General features: G+C 40.4%; 1 protein-coding gene across 1 annotated transcript in view; it reads left to right on the top strand.

Moving 5' to 3' along the window:
• The window catches only part of INTS6 (integrator complex subunit 6), an 83,415-nt gene that overhangs the window by 44,726 nt on the left and 20,989 nt on the right, over window positions 1-17,700 (top strand). The window contains exons 8-16 of the mRNA XM_065407322.1: window positions 1,329-1,481; window positions 1,671-1,803; window positions 2,383-2,477; window positions 2,980-3,090; window positions 7,640-7,855; window positions 7,968-8,094; window positions 9,760-9,902; window positions 10,653-10,887; window positions 12,320-12,691. Of these exons, the coding sequence (XP_065263394.1) occupies window positions 1,329-1,481; window positions 1,671-1,803; window positions 2,383-2,477; window positions 2,980-3,090; window positions 7,640-7,855; window positions 7,968-8,094; window positions 9,760-9,902; window positions 10,653-10,887; window positions 12,320-12,691 (1,585 nt within the window). The remainder of the gene's footprint in view (window positions 1-1,328; window positions 1,482-1,670; window positions 1,804-2,382; window positions 2,478-2,979; window positions 3,091-7,639; window positions 7,856-7,967; window positions 8,095-9,759; window positions 9,903-10,652; window positions 10,888-12,319; window positions 12,692-17,700) is intronic.

Here is a 17,700-nt window from a genome sequence, read left to right as displayed (position 1 = left end):
TATTTATTTGTGTGGAAATTCTGTGCCAAAAAAATTAAAATTATGTACACAATATTTTAAAATTCTACATGTTTTATTTGTCAAAATAACAATATAATCATAGGAACATAACTAAGGCTATGATTTGATCACGAAGGTCATGTACCGCAGACCTCCATGACTTCAGCCCGCAGCGGCTGGGAGCTTCAGGGTACCCCCACCTCTTGTGGCGGCTGGGAGTTGCGGGGTCCCCCTGCCGCTTGAAGTGGCAGGGGTCCCCTCGCAGCTCCCCAATCCCCACAGGCAGTGGGGGATACCTGGCAGCTCCCCAGCAGGTGGGGGAGGGGGCATCCCCCTGGCAGCTCCCCAGCGGGCGGGGGAGGGGTAAGTGGGGCGGGGCCTTGGGGAACGGGTGGGGTAGATCCTGGGTTGATGGTTAATTCAAAACGTGATCTTGCGCGTAAAAAGGTTGGAGACCACTGCTGTAGGACATGTTTTCTAATCCTCTTATCATTCTCATGGCTATGCTCTGAACCTTCTCCAATTTATCAACATCCTTCTTGTATTGTGGGCACTGGAACTGGACATAGTATTCCAGCAGTGGTTGCACCAGTGCCAAATAACCTCTACTCCTACTCAAGATTCCCCTGTTCATGCATCCCAGGATTTCATTAGCTCTTTTGGCCACTGCATCACACTGGGAGCTCATGTTCAGCTGATTATCCCCCACACTCCATCCCTGTCCCCAAATCTTTCTCATAGTCACTACTTCCCAGGATAGATTTCCCCCGTCCTGTAAGCATGGGCTAGTCTTTGTTCCCAAATGTCTACATTTACATTTAGCTGTATTAAAATTCGTATTGTTTGCTTGTGCCCAGTTTACCAAGTGACCTAGAATGCTCTGAATCAGTGACCTGACCTCTTCATTGTTTACCACTCCCCCAATTTTTGTGTTATCTGCAAACTTTATCAGTAGTGATTTCATTTTCTTCCCAGTCATAAATAAAGACCTTAAATAGAGTAGGATAATTACTCCATTTGCAAATCATTGTCCTTGCCTGACCTGTTGATTTAGCAGTTAAAGTACTTGGCTTTTACTTTCTAAATATACTTACACTCTATATTAAGATAGTATTTACTACCTACCTAAACCCAACAGCTGTTCAAGGTTCAATAAGATGAAATATTAAGTTAGTGTTCCTATTTCTTTATTTCAGAGACACATTAACAGATACTAAGGTGCAATTTTCCAAAACACTTTTATATTGTTTCAGAATAAGATTTAGTATGGCTAGATCTTGTATTTGTTGGTGCAGACCCACACTTAACAACTGAATGTTTCTGTTTAGCCACCTCGCACATCTCACCCTGTAGTGAAGTTCTCCTGCACTGACTGTGAACCAATGGTCATTGACAAACTACCTTTTGATAAATATGAGTTAGAACCTTCACCGCTGACCCAGTTTATTCTGGAAAGGAAATCTCCTCAGACCTGCTGGCAGGCAAGTTGAATATGTACTAACTAAAGGACATTTATCTGAGAAATGGTATTCTGTAAATAACTTGGACTGAAATTCTAATTACATGCGTTGATTTACTATAAACTTACTGACATCACACCTTTAACTTATAACTCACACTTTAAAACTGTTTATGTACAACATGAATTACATGAACTCTTCTTATTGCAGGTGTATGTGAGCAATAGTGCAAAATATAGTGAACTTGGCCATCCTTTTGGTTACTTGAAAGCCAGTACAGCACTGAATTGTGTGAACCTGTTTGTGATGCCTTACAATTATCCAGTCCTCCTTCCCCTCTTAGGTAAATACAGCTTTCTCAAATCCTTCTGATGTGGTAGGCGGAAAATTGCTTCAGCCTAGTTATATTTTTTTGTGTTGTTAATGCTGCTGTTAATAATCATAAGCCTAAGCAAATCCAAAACATTAAGAATGTAATATTCCTACTGAAAAGAGAACTTTTAATTTTTCTGGTATCTACTATATTCATGATTCACTTAGCAAAAAATTACTACCATTCCTGAATCTGAGTATAATCCTGTTGATTTCTAAAAATGAGTGTTTATTGTTCACAGATATTTTACTCCCCTTCTAACATGCTGTGGCTGCCACTTTTCCCCCCCTGCTGCTGCTACAAAGCCCTTCTTTTCCTACTCCCATGGATCTGATAACGAGTTAGATTTTATAAATAACAAATTGCAAGATTCTGCCTTCCTTACGCACCTCATGGATTGCATCCAATAGTAATTAGCTCTGGTTAAGCCTTAGTGTAGTAGGACGAACCTTTAGAAGAAATGTTCTTAGAAAATGTGTGGTGAATGATGCCTTACATTTAGAAATGCACCTCTCATTTAACTTTATCTCTGTTTGTATAATTTCTTAGATGACTTATTCAAAGTACACAAGGCAAAGCCAACCTTAAAATGGCGGCAGTCATTTGAAAGCTATTTGAAGACAATGCCTCCTTACTATCTAGGGGTAAGATGATTTATTGTATGTGTGTTTTAAAATGTCTGCTGTATCCTATAATTTATGGTAAACTTGTATCTTCAGTTATTAGCTTGTTCTGTTAACTGTCTTCTTTTGGATTATATTTTATAAAGCAATTAGGATGTTCTGAACATAATAAAAGGTTAATGTGTACAAATCTAGGATTTCACATTTATGGCATCATGTATGCCCCGGAAGAGTAATTTCCTAAAATTTACATTAATGTCTTGACTTTTCCCTTTGACTGTAATGTTATAAAAACTTGGTCAGGTATAACTACTGCTTGAACTATATCTCCACTAATATTTAATAATTCCGCATTAATGTTGCAATATTTAAAGGAAAAGGATGTTATGTTGCCTTAAAGGGTTACAAATTCACTTTGAAATGAATGCATTAAGCAATCATGTTCTTTAAATTCTTGCTACAAACTTAAGGATACAAATATACAAGGATATACATATGTAAGTGTATATATTACTTGTTTCAGCCTTTGAAGAAAGCTGTGAGAATGATGGGAGCGCCTAACCTTATAGCAGATGGTGTGGAATATGGACTTAGTTACAGTGTCATTGCATACCTCAAAAAGTTGAGTCAACAGGTAATGTTGATGCAAAAGAACAGTAAAAAATGAAAACTAAAAATGAAAAACACTTACTCTAGTATCAGACTAACTTGAAAATATCAGTGAACCATATTGGTTCTCATAGTAAAGGGGCAAGAAACCTCAAGTTATCTGAATTCCTACATGTGATTACCGTTGGTACATCTTCCGTTCTTTGAATTAGTTGAAAACTTTGTTTATAGGCTAAACTGTACATACATACTGAAATGTGGCTGATTGGATAACTCAACGTATATAGCAACAGAGGGTCCTGTGGCACCTTTAAGACTAACAAAAGTATTGGAGCATAAGCTTTCTTGGGTGAATGCCCACTTCATCAGACGCAAGTAATGGAAATTTCCAGAGGCAGGTATAAATCAGTATGGAGATAATGAGGTTAGTTCAATCAGGGAGGGTGAGGTGCTCTGCTAGCAGTTGAGGTGTGAACACCAAGGGAGGAGAAACTGCTTCTGTAGGTGGATAGCCATTCACAGTCTTTGTTTAATCCTGATCTGATGGTGTCATATTTGCAAATGAACTGGAGCTCAGCAGTTTCTCTTTGGAGTCTGGTCCTGAAGTTTTTTTTGCTGTAAGATGGCTACCTTTATATCTGCTATTGTGTGGCCAGGGAGGTTGAAGTGTTCTCCTACAGGTTTTTGTACATTGCCATTCCTGATATCTGACTTGTGTCCATTTATCCTCTTGCGTAGTGACTGTCCAGTTTGGCCAATGTACATAGCAGAGGGGCATTGTTGGCACGTGATGGCATATATAACATTTGTGGACGTGCAGGTGAATGAGCCGGTGATGTTGTAGCTGATCTGGTTAGGTCCTGTGATGGTGTTGCTGGTGTAGATATGTGGGCAGAGTTGGCATCGAGGTTTGTTGCATGGGTTGGTTCCTGAGTTAGAGTTGTTATGGTGCGGTGCATGGTTGCTGGTGAGAATATGCTTACGGTTGGCGGGTTGTCTGTGGGCGAGGACTGGCCTGCCTCCCAAGGTCTGTGAAAGTGAGGGATCATTGTCCAGGATGGGTTGTAGATCACTGATGATGCGGTGGAGAGGTTTAAACTGACGACTGTAGGTGATGGCCAGTGGAGTTCTGTTGGTTTCTTTTTTGGGCCTGTCTTGTAGCAGGAGGCTTCTGGGTACACGTCTGGCTCTGTTGATTTGTTTCTTTATTTCCTTGTGTGGGTATCGTAGTTTTGAGAATGCTTGGTGAAGATCTTGTAGGTGTTGGTCTCTGTCTGAGGGGTTGGAGCAGATGCAGTTGTACCTCAGCGCTTGGCTGTAGACGATGGATCGTGTGGTGTGTCCGGGGTGGAAGCTGGAGGCATGAAGGTAGGCGTAGCGGTCGGTGGGTTTTCGGTATAGGGTGGTGGTAACGTGGCCATTGCTTATTTGTACTGTGGTGTCTAGGAAGTGGACCTCTCATGTAGATTGGTCCAGGCTGAGGTTGATGGTGGGGTGGAAGCTGTTGAAATCATGGTGGAATTCTTCCAGGGTCTCCTTCCCATGGGTCCATATGAAGATGTCATCAATGTATCGTAGGTAGAGAAGGGGTGTGAGTGGACGAGAGCTGAGGAAGCGTTGTTCCAGGTAAGCCATAAAAATGTTGGCATATTGTGGGGCCATGCGGGTGCCCATGGCGGTGCCACTGGTCTGGAGGTATATATTGTCACCAAATTTGAAATAATTGTGCGTGAGGATAAAGTCACAGAGCTCAGCAACAAGTTGTGCTGTGTCATCATCAGGGATACTGTTCCTGACAGCTTGTATTCCATCTGTGTGTGGGATGTTTATGTAGAGAGCTTCTGCGTCCATGGTGGCTAGGATGGTGTTTTCTGGGAGGTCACCAATGCATTGTAGTTTTCTCAGGAAATCAGTGGTGTCACAGAGATAGCTGGGAGTGCTGGTGGTGTAGGTTCTGAGAAGGGAGTCCACATATCCAGACAGTCCTTCAGTGAGAGTGCCAATGCCCGAGATGATGGGGCGTCCAGGATTTCCAGGTTTGTGGATCTTGGGTAATGGATAGAATAACCCCGGTCGGGGCTCTAAGGCTATGTTGATTTGTTCCTGTGTTAGTGTAGGGAGTGTCCTGAGTAGATGGTGCAGTTTCTTAGTGTATTCCTCAGTGGGATCTGAGGAAAGTGGCCTGTAGAATTTGGTTACTTTCACAGACCTTGGGAGGCAGGCCAGTCCTCGCCCACAGACAACCCGCCAACCTTAAGCATATTCTCATCAGCAACCACGCACCGCACCATAACAACTCTAACTCAGGGACCAACCCATGCAACAAACCTCGATGCCAACTCTGCCCACATATCTACGCCAGCAACACCATCACAGGACCTAACCAGATCAGCTACAACATCACCGGCTCATTCACCTGCACGTCAACCAATGTTATATATGCCATCACGTGCCAGCAATGCCCCTCTGCTATATACATTGGCCAAACTGGACAGTCACTACGCAAGAGGATAAATGGACACAAGTCAGATATCAGGAATGGCAATATACAAAAACCTGTAGGAGAACACTTCAACCTCCCTGGCCACACAATAGCAGATGTAAAGGTAGCCATCTTACAGCAAAAAAAACTTCAGGACCAGACTCCAAAGAGAAACTGCTGAGCTCCAGTTCATTTGCAAATTTGACACCATCAGATCAGGATTAAACAAAGACTGTGAATGGCTATCCACCTACAGAAGCAGTTTCTCCTCCCTTGGTGTTCACACCTCAACTGCTAGCAGAGCACCTCACCCTCCCTGATTGAACTAACCTCGTTATCTCCATACTGATTTATACCTGCCTCTGGAAATTTCCATTACTTGCGTCTGATGAAGTGGGCATTCACCCACGAAAGCTTATGCTCCAATACTTCTGTTAGTCTTAAAGGTGCCACAGGACCCTCTGTTGCTTTTTACAGATTCAGACTAACACGGCTACCCCTCTGATACTCAACGTATATAGTATGCAAGCAGCATTTTCATATGTGCCAACTTGAATATATTTGTGGTTAAAAAGGCACAGTCCTTTCTGCTCTATGCTAAAAATCACCTTGCATGTGATTAGGGATTTGTGCCTATATGTAATTGGGCCAAAATGTAGCCTTCTTTCCTATTTGGCCCATAGTTTTTGAAGTGCTTCAGGATCCATGAAAGATGAAAGGCATTAGCTAAATATAAAACATAGTAAACAGTGCCTTTCATCCCTATTGAAGTGCTTGCTTACAAATGAGGAAACTGGCACAGAATGGACAAGGTTACACCCCAAGCCACTGGCAATGGTGGGGAGTAGAACCCATATCTCCTGGCTAGTCTCCTGCTCTAGCAGGTAAAAACCATTGATTTCCCATTATCACTTACTGTTTTGTTGTGTGTCTCCAACTTTTTTTGGATAATCACAAAATTGAGTAGCTTTGACACAAAAGGATGTAGAGATGCAAATATTAATGACTTTGTATGTTAAAATTTCATAAAGTTTAAAAGCCCTCAATATAAATCTTATTTTTTTAAACTCCTAGCTATAGCCTGTGGAAATCTGTGATGAATCTTACCAAATTGTGTGGTCATTTTGCTCAAAAATCTGCATAATCTATAAATCTGTATATTTATACATTTTTGGCTCAAAATACATAAAATACATTGTTCTACAGTATGTTATACCTACATTGGAGTATACAGTAATCCTCCTTAAAATCTTTCTTTCCTTTTGAAAGATTCTACCAGTTTAAGAGAATTCTGTTCTTAAAATGGGAAATAACATTTGAACTTTCAGTGTGGAAGGAACTTCTCAAGTGCAACCTCTGAATAAACATTGTATGACAGTCAGAAGTTCTCAAGTGATTTTGGGCTTATTGTTCAACTGTATTCTACCAAACTACTAGTGATGCATTTTAGAGTACATTTGATTTTGGGACATGCTTGGCAGGTGAAAAATTACTGGCTGTGGTGGATTGTCTGCCAAATGGAGGAAGAATCAAAAGATTGCTGTGTGTTCCCTTATTTTGTTGGAGTTGAACTGTCTCTTCCTTTAATCTCAGGTTCTTTTCCTATCTTCTATTGACTTTTTTTTAAAAAAGAAATTGATACCATCATATGAGTCCATAATAAATACAGTTAAATGAGATAAGTTACTTTGTGAAAATTCTCATAAGACTTCAGCTTTTTTCACAGAGAAAAGTGAAATCTATGAGCACATGCAGAAATTCTGGCACAGTTTTCCAATAATCGTAATCAAGGCATTTTTATGAAAATAAAAGCATTGCATGCATATTGGTGCTTAGATACTATGATAATGGGCACCCTAGAAATACATGAAAAAGCTAGACACAAAAACTGTTTACCATATTCTAATGATTTAGAATTGTAGTAGTACATTCAGCAAACCACCTTAAACACTCATCCACATTATATTTTTTTTATAGTGTATTAGCACATTGCCGAATCTTCTAGGTAAGAATTAGGAATTAATTTAATATTCTGACTAATCCTTTTAAGAGTATATTGTCAATTTTATTTATTTATTTATTTCAAATTAAGGCCAAAATAGAGTCCGATAGAGTCATTGGCTCTGTAGGCAAAAAGGTAGCGCAAGAGACTGGAATTAAGGTCAGAAGCAGATCACACAACCTGTCTATGGCACATAGGAACGATTTTCAACAACTGCTACAGGGGATTACTGGGGAAATTCCTCATAGACTTCTAGACCTCAATATGAAGGAGTATGCTGGGTTCCAAATAGCTTTGCTGAATAAGGTAAGCACCATTATGTGTAATGTTGTTATTTTCAATACACTTCTATTGAAGTATTAGATGTTATTTCATATGTAGTATTAATCAAAGCTTTATTATATTGCTGCAACTGTAGGAATTGAAACCTCAGACCTTTAGAAATGCTTATGATATACCCAGAAGGAATCTTTTGGATCACTTAACAAGAATGAGGTCTAATCTTATGAAGATAACTCGCAAGTTTCTCAAAGGACAAGATGAAGGTTAGATTACTTTGTTTATTGTTTGCATATCTTAATATGTATAGTAGTTAGTACTATTATCATAACTTTGTATAGTGTGCTGAATGGAGTAAAGTTGAGCCTTCTTCAATAGATGCTTAGTTGGGAGGTTTTCTTTCTGAAATAACCTTATTCTAAGATTGCTGCTATTGCACACGAACCCCAGTGGCTTTCCTTGGGCTTTCCCACCACATCTTTATTATAAGTTAGACATGTTCCAGTGGCTCATGGAAGACAAAACTTATATCTTCCATTTAATTTCTTTGACTGTCCTTGTCTTAAGAACAGTCTTGTTTTCTTCAGCTTTTGATTCTGTTTGTTTTTGTTTCACTTTTTTCCAGCTTTGTGGGTATATCAAAGGACAAATATCTTCTGGACAGTCCTGGACACTGAAGTCCTCTGTCCATATAATAAGTACATAATTGGCATTGGCAGAGGAAGCTTCCCCCTCACATCCTGCCAACTTGCCTCACCCTTGACCTGAAAGGAGCACCTCTCTTGGTGAGAGAGTAGTTGTCTCCATGCTAATTCAGTTTTTTCCCTGTGTGGTGACTTTCAGCAGGCAATACAATAACCTGTGCTAGCCATAAATGACAGTAGTAGTAGAGCTCAAGAGGAGAAGTACTCTGAGTACTCTGCAGTTAAAGTGCTTCATTACATTGTGGCACCTGTAGAAGACAATAATGGAAAGAATGAAATAAGAATAGACAGAGAAAAAGGAAAAAAGACAAGAAAAAATAGGACTTCTAACAACATTTCTAGATTACGAATATTAGTCTGGCCTAAGTAGTGATAGAATGTCACTACCATCCAATGACTATTAAAAAAGTTGTGTCCAGTTCCTGGAGAGGTGTCCGTATTACAACTGGCATTAATTCTAGTGTAATCTGCTACCCAACCTACCTCCTTGCTGAGCAAAGGATCGATGGGTGAATTTTGACATGTTGTGCGGTCAAGAACACATTGAGGACCTGAATCACAAGGACTCTTAAGAAAATGCTGAATTTTGTTTTCAGTGTGTACAAGATTACAAGCATCTTGTACCTTGCTGACAATATTAGAAAGGACATTTCTCAAGTTGTTGGTGTTTTACTTCTAATTAATAAAATGTCTTCATGTTTTTGGCAGATAGGAAGGGGCTTTTTGTGTAATCATAGTTCAGAGTAGCATGTAAGGTGGAAAATTACATAATTTCATACATCAGTGTAATAGTAGCCTCAGTGCATTTTACAATTAATGCATTCAGATGGTCTCCATTCCTTTCCCTCCACCCATCCTATCCAAAACGAATTGTGTATCATGTTGGAAAAACAAAAACTGTACTCAGGAGGCTATTACTCATTTCTAGGGTGAGATGATCAATACACATATTACATACATTGATTTTTTTCAACCCCAGGCAAGCCTTCCACAGTATGTGAAGTAGTATATGAAATACTTTAATTATTATGTTGGTAGAGAGGAAGATGGGTTTTGAGCATCTATTTCTATATACTTCTATGTTGCTATATCCTGATCAAAAAGGTGAGATAATATGAAAACTGGATGTGTGAAATGCAGCCAGAATTAAATCCTGACAAAACAAACAGTGTCATACTGTTTCTATAGGCGTAGTCTTTTGATAAAAACTATCTTCAATTCCAATAGATCAAGTTCACAGTGTACCAATAGCACAAATGGGAAATTATCAGGAGTACCTAAAACAGATACCATCTCCTCTTCGAGAGCTTGACCCTGATCAACCCCGAAGGCTACATACATTTGGTAATCCATTTAAATTGGACAAGAAGGTAATTTCTCTCTAATACTCATTTTGTGTAATACTAGTGTTACGGCATTTGTATGTGTTGCTAACTAGAAGCCATCCAAGTGCATAGGAAAAGAAGGCCACTATATTTCTTAGGAAATTTACTCAACTCTTTTTAGGCCACCTATTTTTTCATGGAGGGGCAGACTTGATTAGCAATCACTTATGAAACCTCTGCATTTTTTAGTATGAAATATTCATATGTTGTGAAATTGCCAACACTTTACCCTTTCTCCCCCCCCTGCCCCTTTTTATTAAACCCTTCCTTAGCAAAAAGCTTGCATTAACTTGATGGCTTCTCTAGTTTTCCACTAGCCCAAGGACATGGATTCTCAATCCCTCACAAATCTAGGCCTTTGACTTGACTTCAGTGAACTACCAAGATAGGTGAATATTTAACTGACTAAAAATTACCTCGCCTCTGACTCCGGTTTAGAGGTCATGTTTTACAGGCAAATTGTATAACCATAGTCAGCTTTCTTACTTGGGATATTGTTTATAGAGTGGTCTTCAACACATCAGTCCTAATCTCTACCAGAGTAAATCATTTGCCCAGGTCTTTTTTAATTGGCATTTGAGAGAAGCCAAGACAAGGTGGTATATTTTCCTGATTGGATTGTCTTATATCTGACAAAAGTCAGGAAATTGTTGGATATGTTTTTTGTTAAACTTGCTGTGCAAGATAACACAAATTTAAGAGAGCTTTTTTAAAAACCAGATTTATTTGTTACAGGGAATGATGATAGATGAGGCAGATGAATTTGTATCAGGGCCTCAAAATAAACACAAACGACCCGGAGAACCAAATATGCAAGGGATTCCTAAAAGACGTCGGTGTATGTCACCCCTTCTCAGAGGCCGGCCACAGACTCCTCCTGTCATGAACAATCACATTGGAGGAAAAGGGCCACCTACACCTGTAACACAAGCACAGCCAGATCTTGTTAAACCTATTCCTATTCACAAAAGTAAGTGTAACTCTATTTCAGTTAATTTTTCCTGTTGCCTTCATTTGGTTCCTCTTCAGATAATTCTCTTCACTCTTTATACAAAAGAATGTTTTAGTTGGTCATCAAAAAAGTAAGCATGCTGTAGATTTCTCAAATTCGTGTATTTGAATATCCAGTGCCAAAACGTCAGTATGTAAATGTTCAGCCTTAATTATCCAATTACTTTGCGTATTTGGCACCTCAGAGGTGACAAACCTCTGCCATTCTTTTGTAATTTCAAAGCAATATAAAGATTTCTGAAATTTAGCTATCTGCCATTGAAACACCACTTTCTAATACTAAAACTACCTTGATATGTACAAGGGAAAGTATTATACAATGTAGACAAAGGTACTTGTTCTATGCCCTTTAATTGTTTCACATACGTATATTTTAGGATTTAGTGATACATAAATTGATTGTAACTTTATAGTAAGTAAAATAAACATCAGTGAAATTTATAGTATTACCCTCCCAGCAAATATATGAGGGGGCAGAATAGGGGAGGGTTTCATATTTGTAGACTTGTCGTATTTGTTGATTGTCTGCTTTTCCAGTTCGTTGGTAAAATACAGAACAAATTGCATTTTAATTTGGATGTTTGCAGTAATTTCCTCACTTCTCGGAGGTAGGACAATATTACAAATAAGCATGTAGTTAACAATCCTCTGGATATTTACTCTTCCGTGGGAATTGACACCAGGGCAAATTACAATTGAATCACATATATAGTCAGAAGTACTGGGATATACTTTCTTATAACAAAATTTAGGAACCTTCCCAGTACAAAGAGTTTGTTTCCCCTCTTCTCTTTTAATACAGTGAATAAAGTAAAAGAGCAAGGCCGGTATATCCCTTTAAGTGGGTCTCACTGATCTCTGATATATTAGTGAGTACAATCTCTTTGATCTGAGTCACTCCAAAACATTGCAACACACAAGCTTATCTGGTGAGCTTCACTCCAGTGAAGAGTGAACTTTATTCCTTTAATGTGGGCCTGTGTGTTGCATAGGGCCTTGAGCCAGCCCTTCTGCACTGAAGTGAATTTTTTCCATTAATCTTAATGGGACCAGGTAAGTAATTCCTCACAGAAACACCCTTTATCTTCTGTTCATTTGACTTCTTGCTTTGTTGCTAGTCTGTGTAACTCTTCCCTTTTCCTTATAAAGAATGCTTCCCTGTATTGATAGACCACCACCCCTCAATGGACATTCCAGGGTGTTCTGTGCCACCAGCAACATCATCTTCTGACTCCCCGATGTTGCAGAAGTATCTCTTACCTTCCTCTAAACCTACCTGCTGCAACATGATTGCACAAGTCTAGATTACCCAGTACCAAATCATGTATGATTTTGATGTTTTTTAATGCATGCTTGCCAGTTTGTTCCTCTTCATAGTCTTTATTTTTCAGCTTCAGAAACCAATAACGAGATTGCAGCGGATGATGCGATTGAGAATCATGTTGCAGACCCACTTTCATCAGATGTTTTTCCAAATGCTATGGATTCTGACTTTTCAGTGTCCCCTTCTCCATTCAATTCATTGGATGGACCAACAACTCATTCAGAGGATCTAGGCCATGAACATTTAGGAACTAATAACCTTAACATCGATGAATTTATGAAAAATGAAGAGTCGGGTGGTAAAGAGCGAAGTTCTCAAGAAAACTTGCCAGCATCTTCGCCCAACAAAGGGAAAAAAGTGATACATTCCAGAAGTGCGAGAGAGGTTAATATAGAACTAAAAGCACAAATTATGAAGGAGATTAGAAAGCCGGGAAGAAGTAAGTATAAGAACCGCAAACTACTATCTTTTTGTATCCAGATGATTGGAGAGACAACTAGACTCGATTAAAATATTTAGATTACATCATTGTATTTTGTAAGATACTGAGTCATGCAAGAATTGTAATAGATATCTGTGATTACTAGCAGAAGTAAAAATAAGAGAAGAGAAACCCTATGTGTAGTAGAGAGGAAATCCTTTTAATTCAAAGTTTATAAGGCCTCTTTAGAAAGTTTGAAAATCTGTTTTCTTTCATACTTTCCTGAATGCGTGGGTGGAATAGGATTAAATCCATCTGTTTATATTCTTCAGATTTTGTACTTACCTACTTTGACAGTAGCCTAGATTTAGTACATTTGTTTTTTACATTAAAGTTGACAAATAACTTTTAATTTTTCTTCGAGTGATGGTCCCTATGTGTATTCCACACGTGGGATAAGCATGTGCACCATGAGCTTTAGTCTGGAATTTTTTTTACAAGCAGTGTCCATTGGTCTCTACATGCGCCATAGCACTCCTCGTGCACTGAAGCGAGGGCATAAAAGGTGGTGTGGGCCAACACCTTTCCAGTTCTTTCTTACTGCCGCAAGGTCAGAGTCAGAATCTTTGGTGTTCTCAGCTCCTTTTTTTTTACTGTGTCATTGCTGTAAGGTATTGTGTATAGTTAGTTTAAATAGTCTATATAGTATAGTTAGATGGTGGGTTTTTTTCCCCATTTTCTTCTCCACCCGGTGACTTTTTCACCCTGAGAATGTCCATGGTTCCAGGGTTCAAAAACCGTTTCCTGCGCTCATTCTTTTTTGGTGAGCAACTAACAACAACGTTGCCTCTGCTGCCTGGGTGAGGCTCATATTTCTGCCAAGTGCAGCAGTGGCCGCTTTCCCCCACCCCACCCCACCCCGAACTCATGAGAGTCAGGAATTGAAATTCAGAAAATATCTCATGGAGAAGGTGAGAAGACCCAGTCACATGCAGGCTGGGGACCTCCCCATACCTCATCTCACCAAGTAGACAGCGCCCCTTCAAGCACAAGCTCAGGAATGGAGGCTAAGACCATCAAGTCTTAGGAGAAGGCTTCACATGACAGCAAAGGGCACTATCATAGATATAAGGACGTGCCATCTTTGTCGAAAACTTCCCTGAAGAGAAAGGATCCCTCCCCAATCCAGTCAGTCAGGAGAGCTGGTGCAGGTGGGTGCTAAGAATTTAGGCCTGAGTAAATCTCAACAGGAGAAGGAAGGATATAAAGATATGGATCTGATGGTTCAAATATCGGGTCTGATGGTGAAGGCTCGGGATGAACAGCTTCTGGTGCTCCCTTCCATTTCTATAGCTGATGCAATACCAGTAGCAATGTGGCCCCAGAGGGAGCCGACTGCCACAGTGGCCAGGGAAGCTCCAGTTCTGACAGCTCTGCCAATGGGCTCTTCTCTACGTCTCCCGGAGGACATCTTTGCTCTTCTGTATCTCATTCATCCCTCCTATTGGTTCCATCTCTATTCTGGGACGTTGATACTCCAGAGGAAGAGCCTATCCCAATGAGGCAGAGTTGTTCTCCCATCCCACCTGGCAGCCTTGAGGCACAGCCATTGGTACTGTTCTGCACAAGATAAGGAATCAGGCTTTTTCTTTGGATGAATTTGAGTCTCCACAGGAGTCTGTGCAGCATTGGGTGGAGGTGGCACTAGACAGGAGACACACAAGATCAGGATTCCAACCTCAGACAATTGGCCAAGAAACGTGTGATAACCTATGCCATAGGGTCCTCCTCTGCCAGTTGATCCATCCTACTGTGAAGAGTGTGGGATCCCTACCCTAGACACCCAGGATTGGTGCAGGAGTCCTATTTGTCATCACCTAGACACCCACAACTGGCCCTGTTGGAATATTTGGAAGGGGAGACTGAGGAGGATCATACGGTTTTGGGAGAAACCTTGTTGTCTTCACTGGATGAGGCGTTTACTCCATTTTCTCCGTCTCTGCCAGATGACCTGAAATAATATCAAGAGCTCATGCCCAGGGTGTCTGCAGAGCTATAAATTCAGCTTCAGGAAGTCCTGGAGCCTCAGCATATTTTTCTAAACATTCTGCAGCCTTCCTGTCCCAGTTGAGTGACCCTCTTCATAAACAAAGCCATCATGGAACAAGCACAGATAGTTGGCACACTCCTGCTTCTTGTGCTCCCACCTTTAACAGCGCTGAGAAGCACTACTTCGTTCCATCCCTGGGGGAGTTTTTGTTCTCTCACCCACTGCTAAACTCTTCGGTGGTTTAGGCAGCTACAGAGCAGCCCAAGCAACAGCACCCAAAGGCTACTCCCTCTGAAAAGGGACACAAGTGACTCAACCTTCTAGGGAGAAAGGTCTTCTCTTACACCTCCCTCCAGTTCAGGATCTCAGATGATCAGGCCCTCTTGTCCAAATATGATTTTTACTAATTATAATTTTTTGGAATTTAAGGACAAGCTCGCTGAGGGGTGCCTAATTCTAGGCCTTAGTGAATGGGGGCAGATTGGTGGCCAAAGCTTTCCTCCAAGCTGTGGTGGGTGCAGTAAATATTGCATCTAGGGGAATGGCTTACAGATGTGTTATGAGGAGAGACTTGTGGTTACAATCCTCTGGTTTCCGTAGAGAGGTGCAGAGTACCATCCAAGATCTCCCCTTCAGTACTATCCACCTATTCCACGAGAAGGCAGATGAGTCTCTCCACTCCCTCAAAGACTCAAGGATAACTCTTCACTTGCTGAGCATTTATACTCCTGCCCCTAAGAGAAAACACTATAGACATGGGTATGGGGCAAGGCCGCCTCCTCAGCTATTTTACCACCAACACCAGGAGCCATCACACAAGAGACTGAAAGTTTATATACCTAGGAGCCTAGCCTCTGCAGCATCTACGGCCATGTTATACTCTAATCACCTAGTGAAGAATTTCTTTTGACAGGACCCATGTGCCTTTATTGATGCTGCTTCATTCCCTTCCTCTGATATTCAGAGGCCGCCTTACCCAGTTTGCCAAAAAACTGGAGGGTCATAACTACAGACAAATGGGTATTAACGATTATTCAGGGTGGTTATCTGATTGAGCTTCTGATACCTCCTACCCACAGACCCTTTTCAAGGACCACTCTCACAAGGAGATTCTATGACAAGAGGCAAATTTCCTTGCCCTCAGGGGAGCCATAGATAGGGTTCCACCTCAACCTCAAAGGAAGGGATTCTATTCCCCTTACTCCTTTATTCCCCAGCAAGGTTAGGGGATGGAGGTCAGTTCTTAATTTGAGACAACTGAACAAGTTCATTCAAAAACTAAAATTCGACACGATATCCTTGGCATCAGTATTTCCCTTGTTAGAGGAGGACACATGGTTCATGGCTCTTGACGTGAGACACATATTTGCACGTAGACATCCACCCGCCCACAGGAGATTCCTCTTTGGTCAAGAACATTACTAATTCAGAGTCCTCCCCTTTGGTCTAGCTGCAACACCTAACATCTTTACAAATGTTTTTTTTTCAGTAGTGGTAACGTGGATGAGAAGAGAGAGATTTACAGTCATCCCTTATGTTGACGACTGGCTTCTGATGGACAGTTCCTATGAGGAAGTCCAGTGGTTCTGTTCAGTCTTCTGCCTTCCCTGGGTGTCTGCGTCAATCACAGAAGATCTGTTGATCCCCACAAGGTTAATCAATTTTATAGTGGAGAGATTGGACTTGATCACAGCAAGAGCATATCTACCTCAAGAGGTTTCATGCCATGAGCACTTTCATATATAAGGTCAGTCAGTTGAGGTGCTAAAGGAGCACTCAAGGAAAACAAGACCATTGAAAAGAACCTAAATGAATACTTTGTATTGTCTTCACTGCAGAGAATGATGGAAATGTCCACACCTGAGCCATTCTTTTTAGATGATAAATCTTAGGAACCTGTCCCAGATTGAGTTGTCAGTAGAGGTGGTTTTGGAACAAATTGATAAATAAAAACAGTAATAAGTAATAAGTCACCAAGACCAGATAGTATTCACCCAAGAGGTCTAATGGAACTCAAATATGAAATTTCAGACTTATTAACTGGGTATGTAACCTATCACTTAAATCAGCTTCTGTATCAAATGACTGGAGGATAGCTAATATGATGCCAATTTTTAACAAAGGCTACAGAGGCATCCTGGCAATTACAGGCCAGAAAGCCTAACTTCTAGTACCAGGAAAATTGGTTGAAACTATAGTAAAGAACAGTATTATCAGACACATAGAAGAGCACCATTTGTTGGTGAAGAGTCAACACAGATTTTGTAAAGGGAAATCATACCTCACCAATCTATTTGAATTCTTTGAGGGGGTCGACAAACGTGGATTAGCGTGATCCAGTGAATATAGTGGACTTGGACTTTTAGAAAGCCTTTTAAAGGCTCTTAAACAAATTTATCAGTCCTAAGATGAGAGGGAAAGTCCTCTCATGGATCAGTAATTAGTTCAAAGACAGGAAACAAAGCATAGGAATAAATGGTTAGTTTTCAGAATGGAGAGTGGTGTAAATAGCACTCTTGCCTAAGGATCTGTATTGGGACCAGTGCTGTTCAGCATATCCATAAATGATCTGGAAAAGGGGGTAAATAATGAGGTGGCAAAATTTGCAAACGATACAAAATTACTCAAAATAGTTGAGTCCAAGGCAGACTGACGAGTTAAGGGATCTCACAAACCTTGGTGACTGGGTAATGGCAAATGAAATTCAGTGTTGATGAATGCAAAGTAATGCACATTGAAAAACACAATTCCAACTATATATACAAAATGATGGTATCTAAATTGGCTTTTACGACTCAAGAAAGAGATCTCGGAGTCATTGTGGATAGTTCTCTGAAAATATCTGCTTAATGTGCAGCAGCAGTCAAAAAAACTAACCATGTTAGGAACTATTAGGAAAGGGATAGATAAGATAATAAACAGCATACTACTACTATATAAATCCACACCTTGAATACTGTTGCCTCATCTCAGAAAA

This window comes from Emys orbicularis, chromosome 1 (genome assembly GCF_028017835.1).
Source record: "Emys orbicularis isolate rEmyOrb1 chromosome 1, rEmyOrb1.hap1, whole genome shotgun sequence".
Taxonomy (NCBI): domain Eukaryota; kingdom Metazoa; phylum Chordata; order Testudines; family Emydidae; genus Emys; species Emys orbicularis.
The sequence above is the reverse complement of the archived record's forward strand: the minus strand, read 5'-3'. Positions and strand labels throughout refer to the sequence as shown.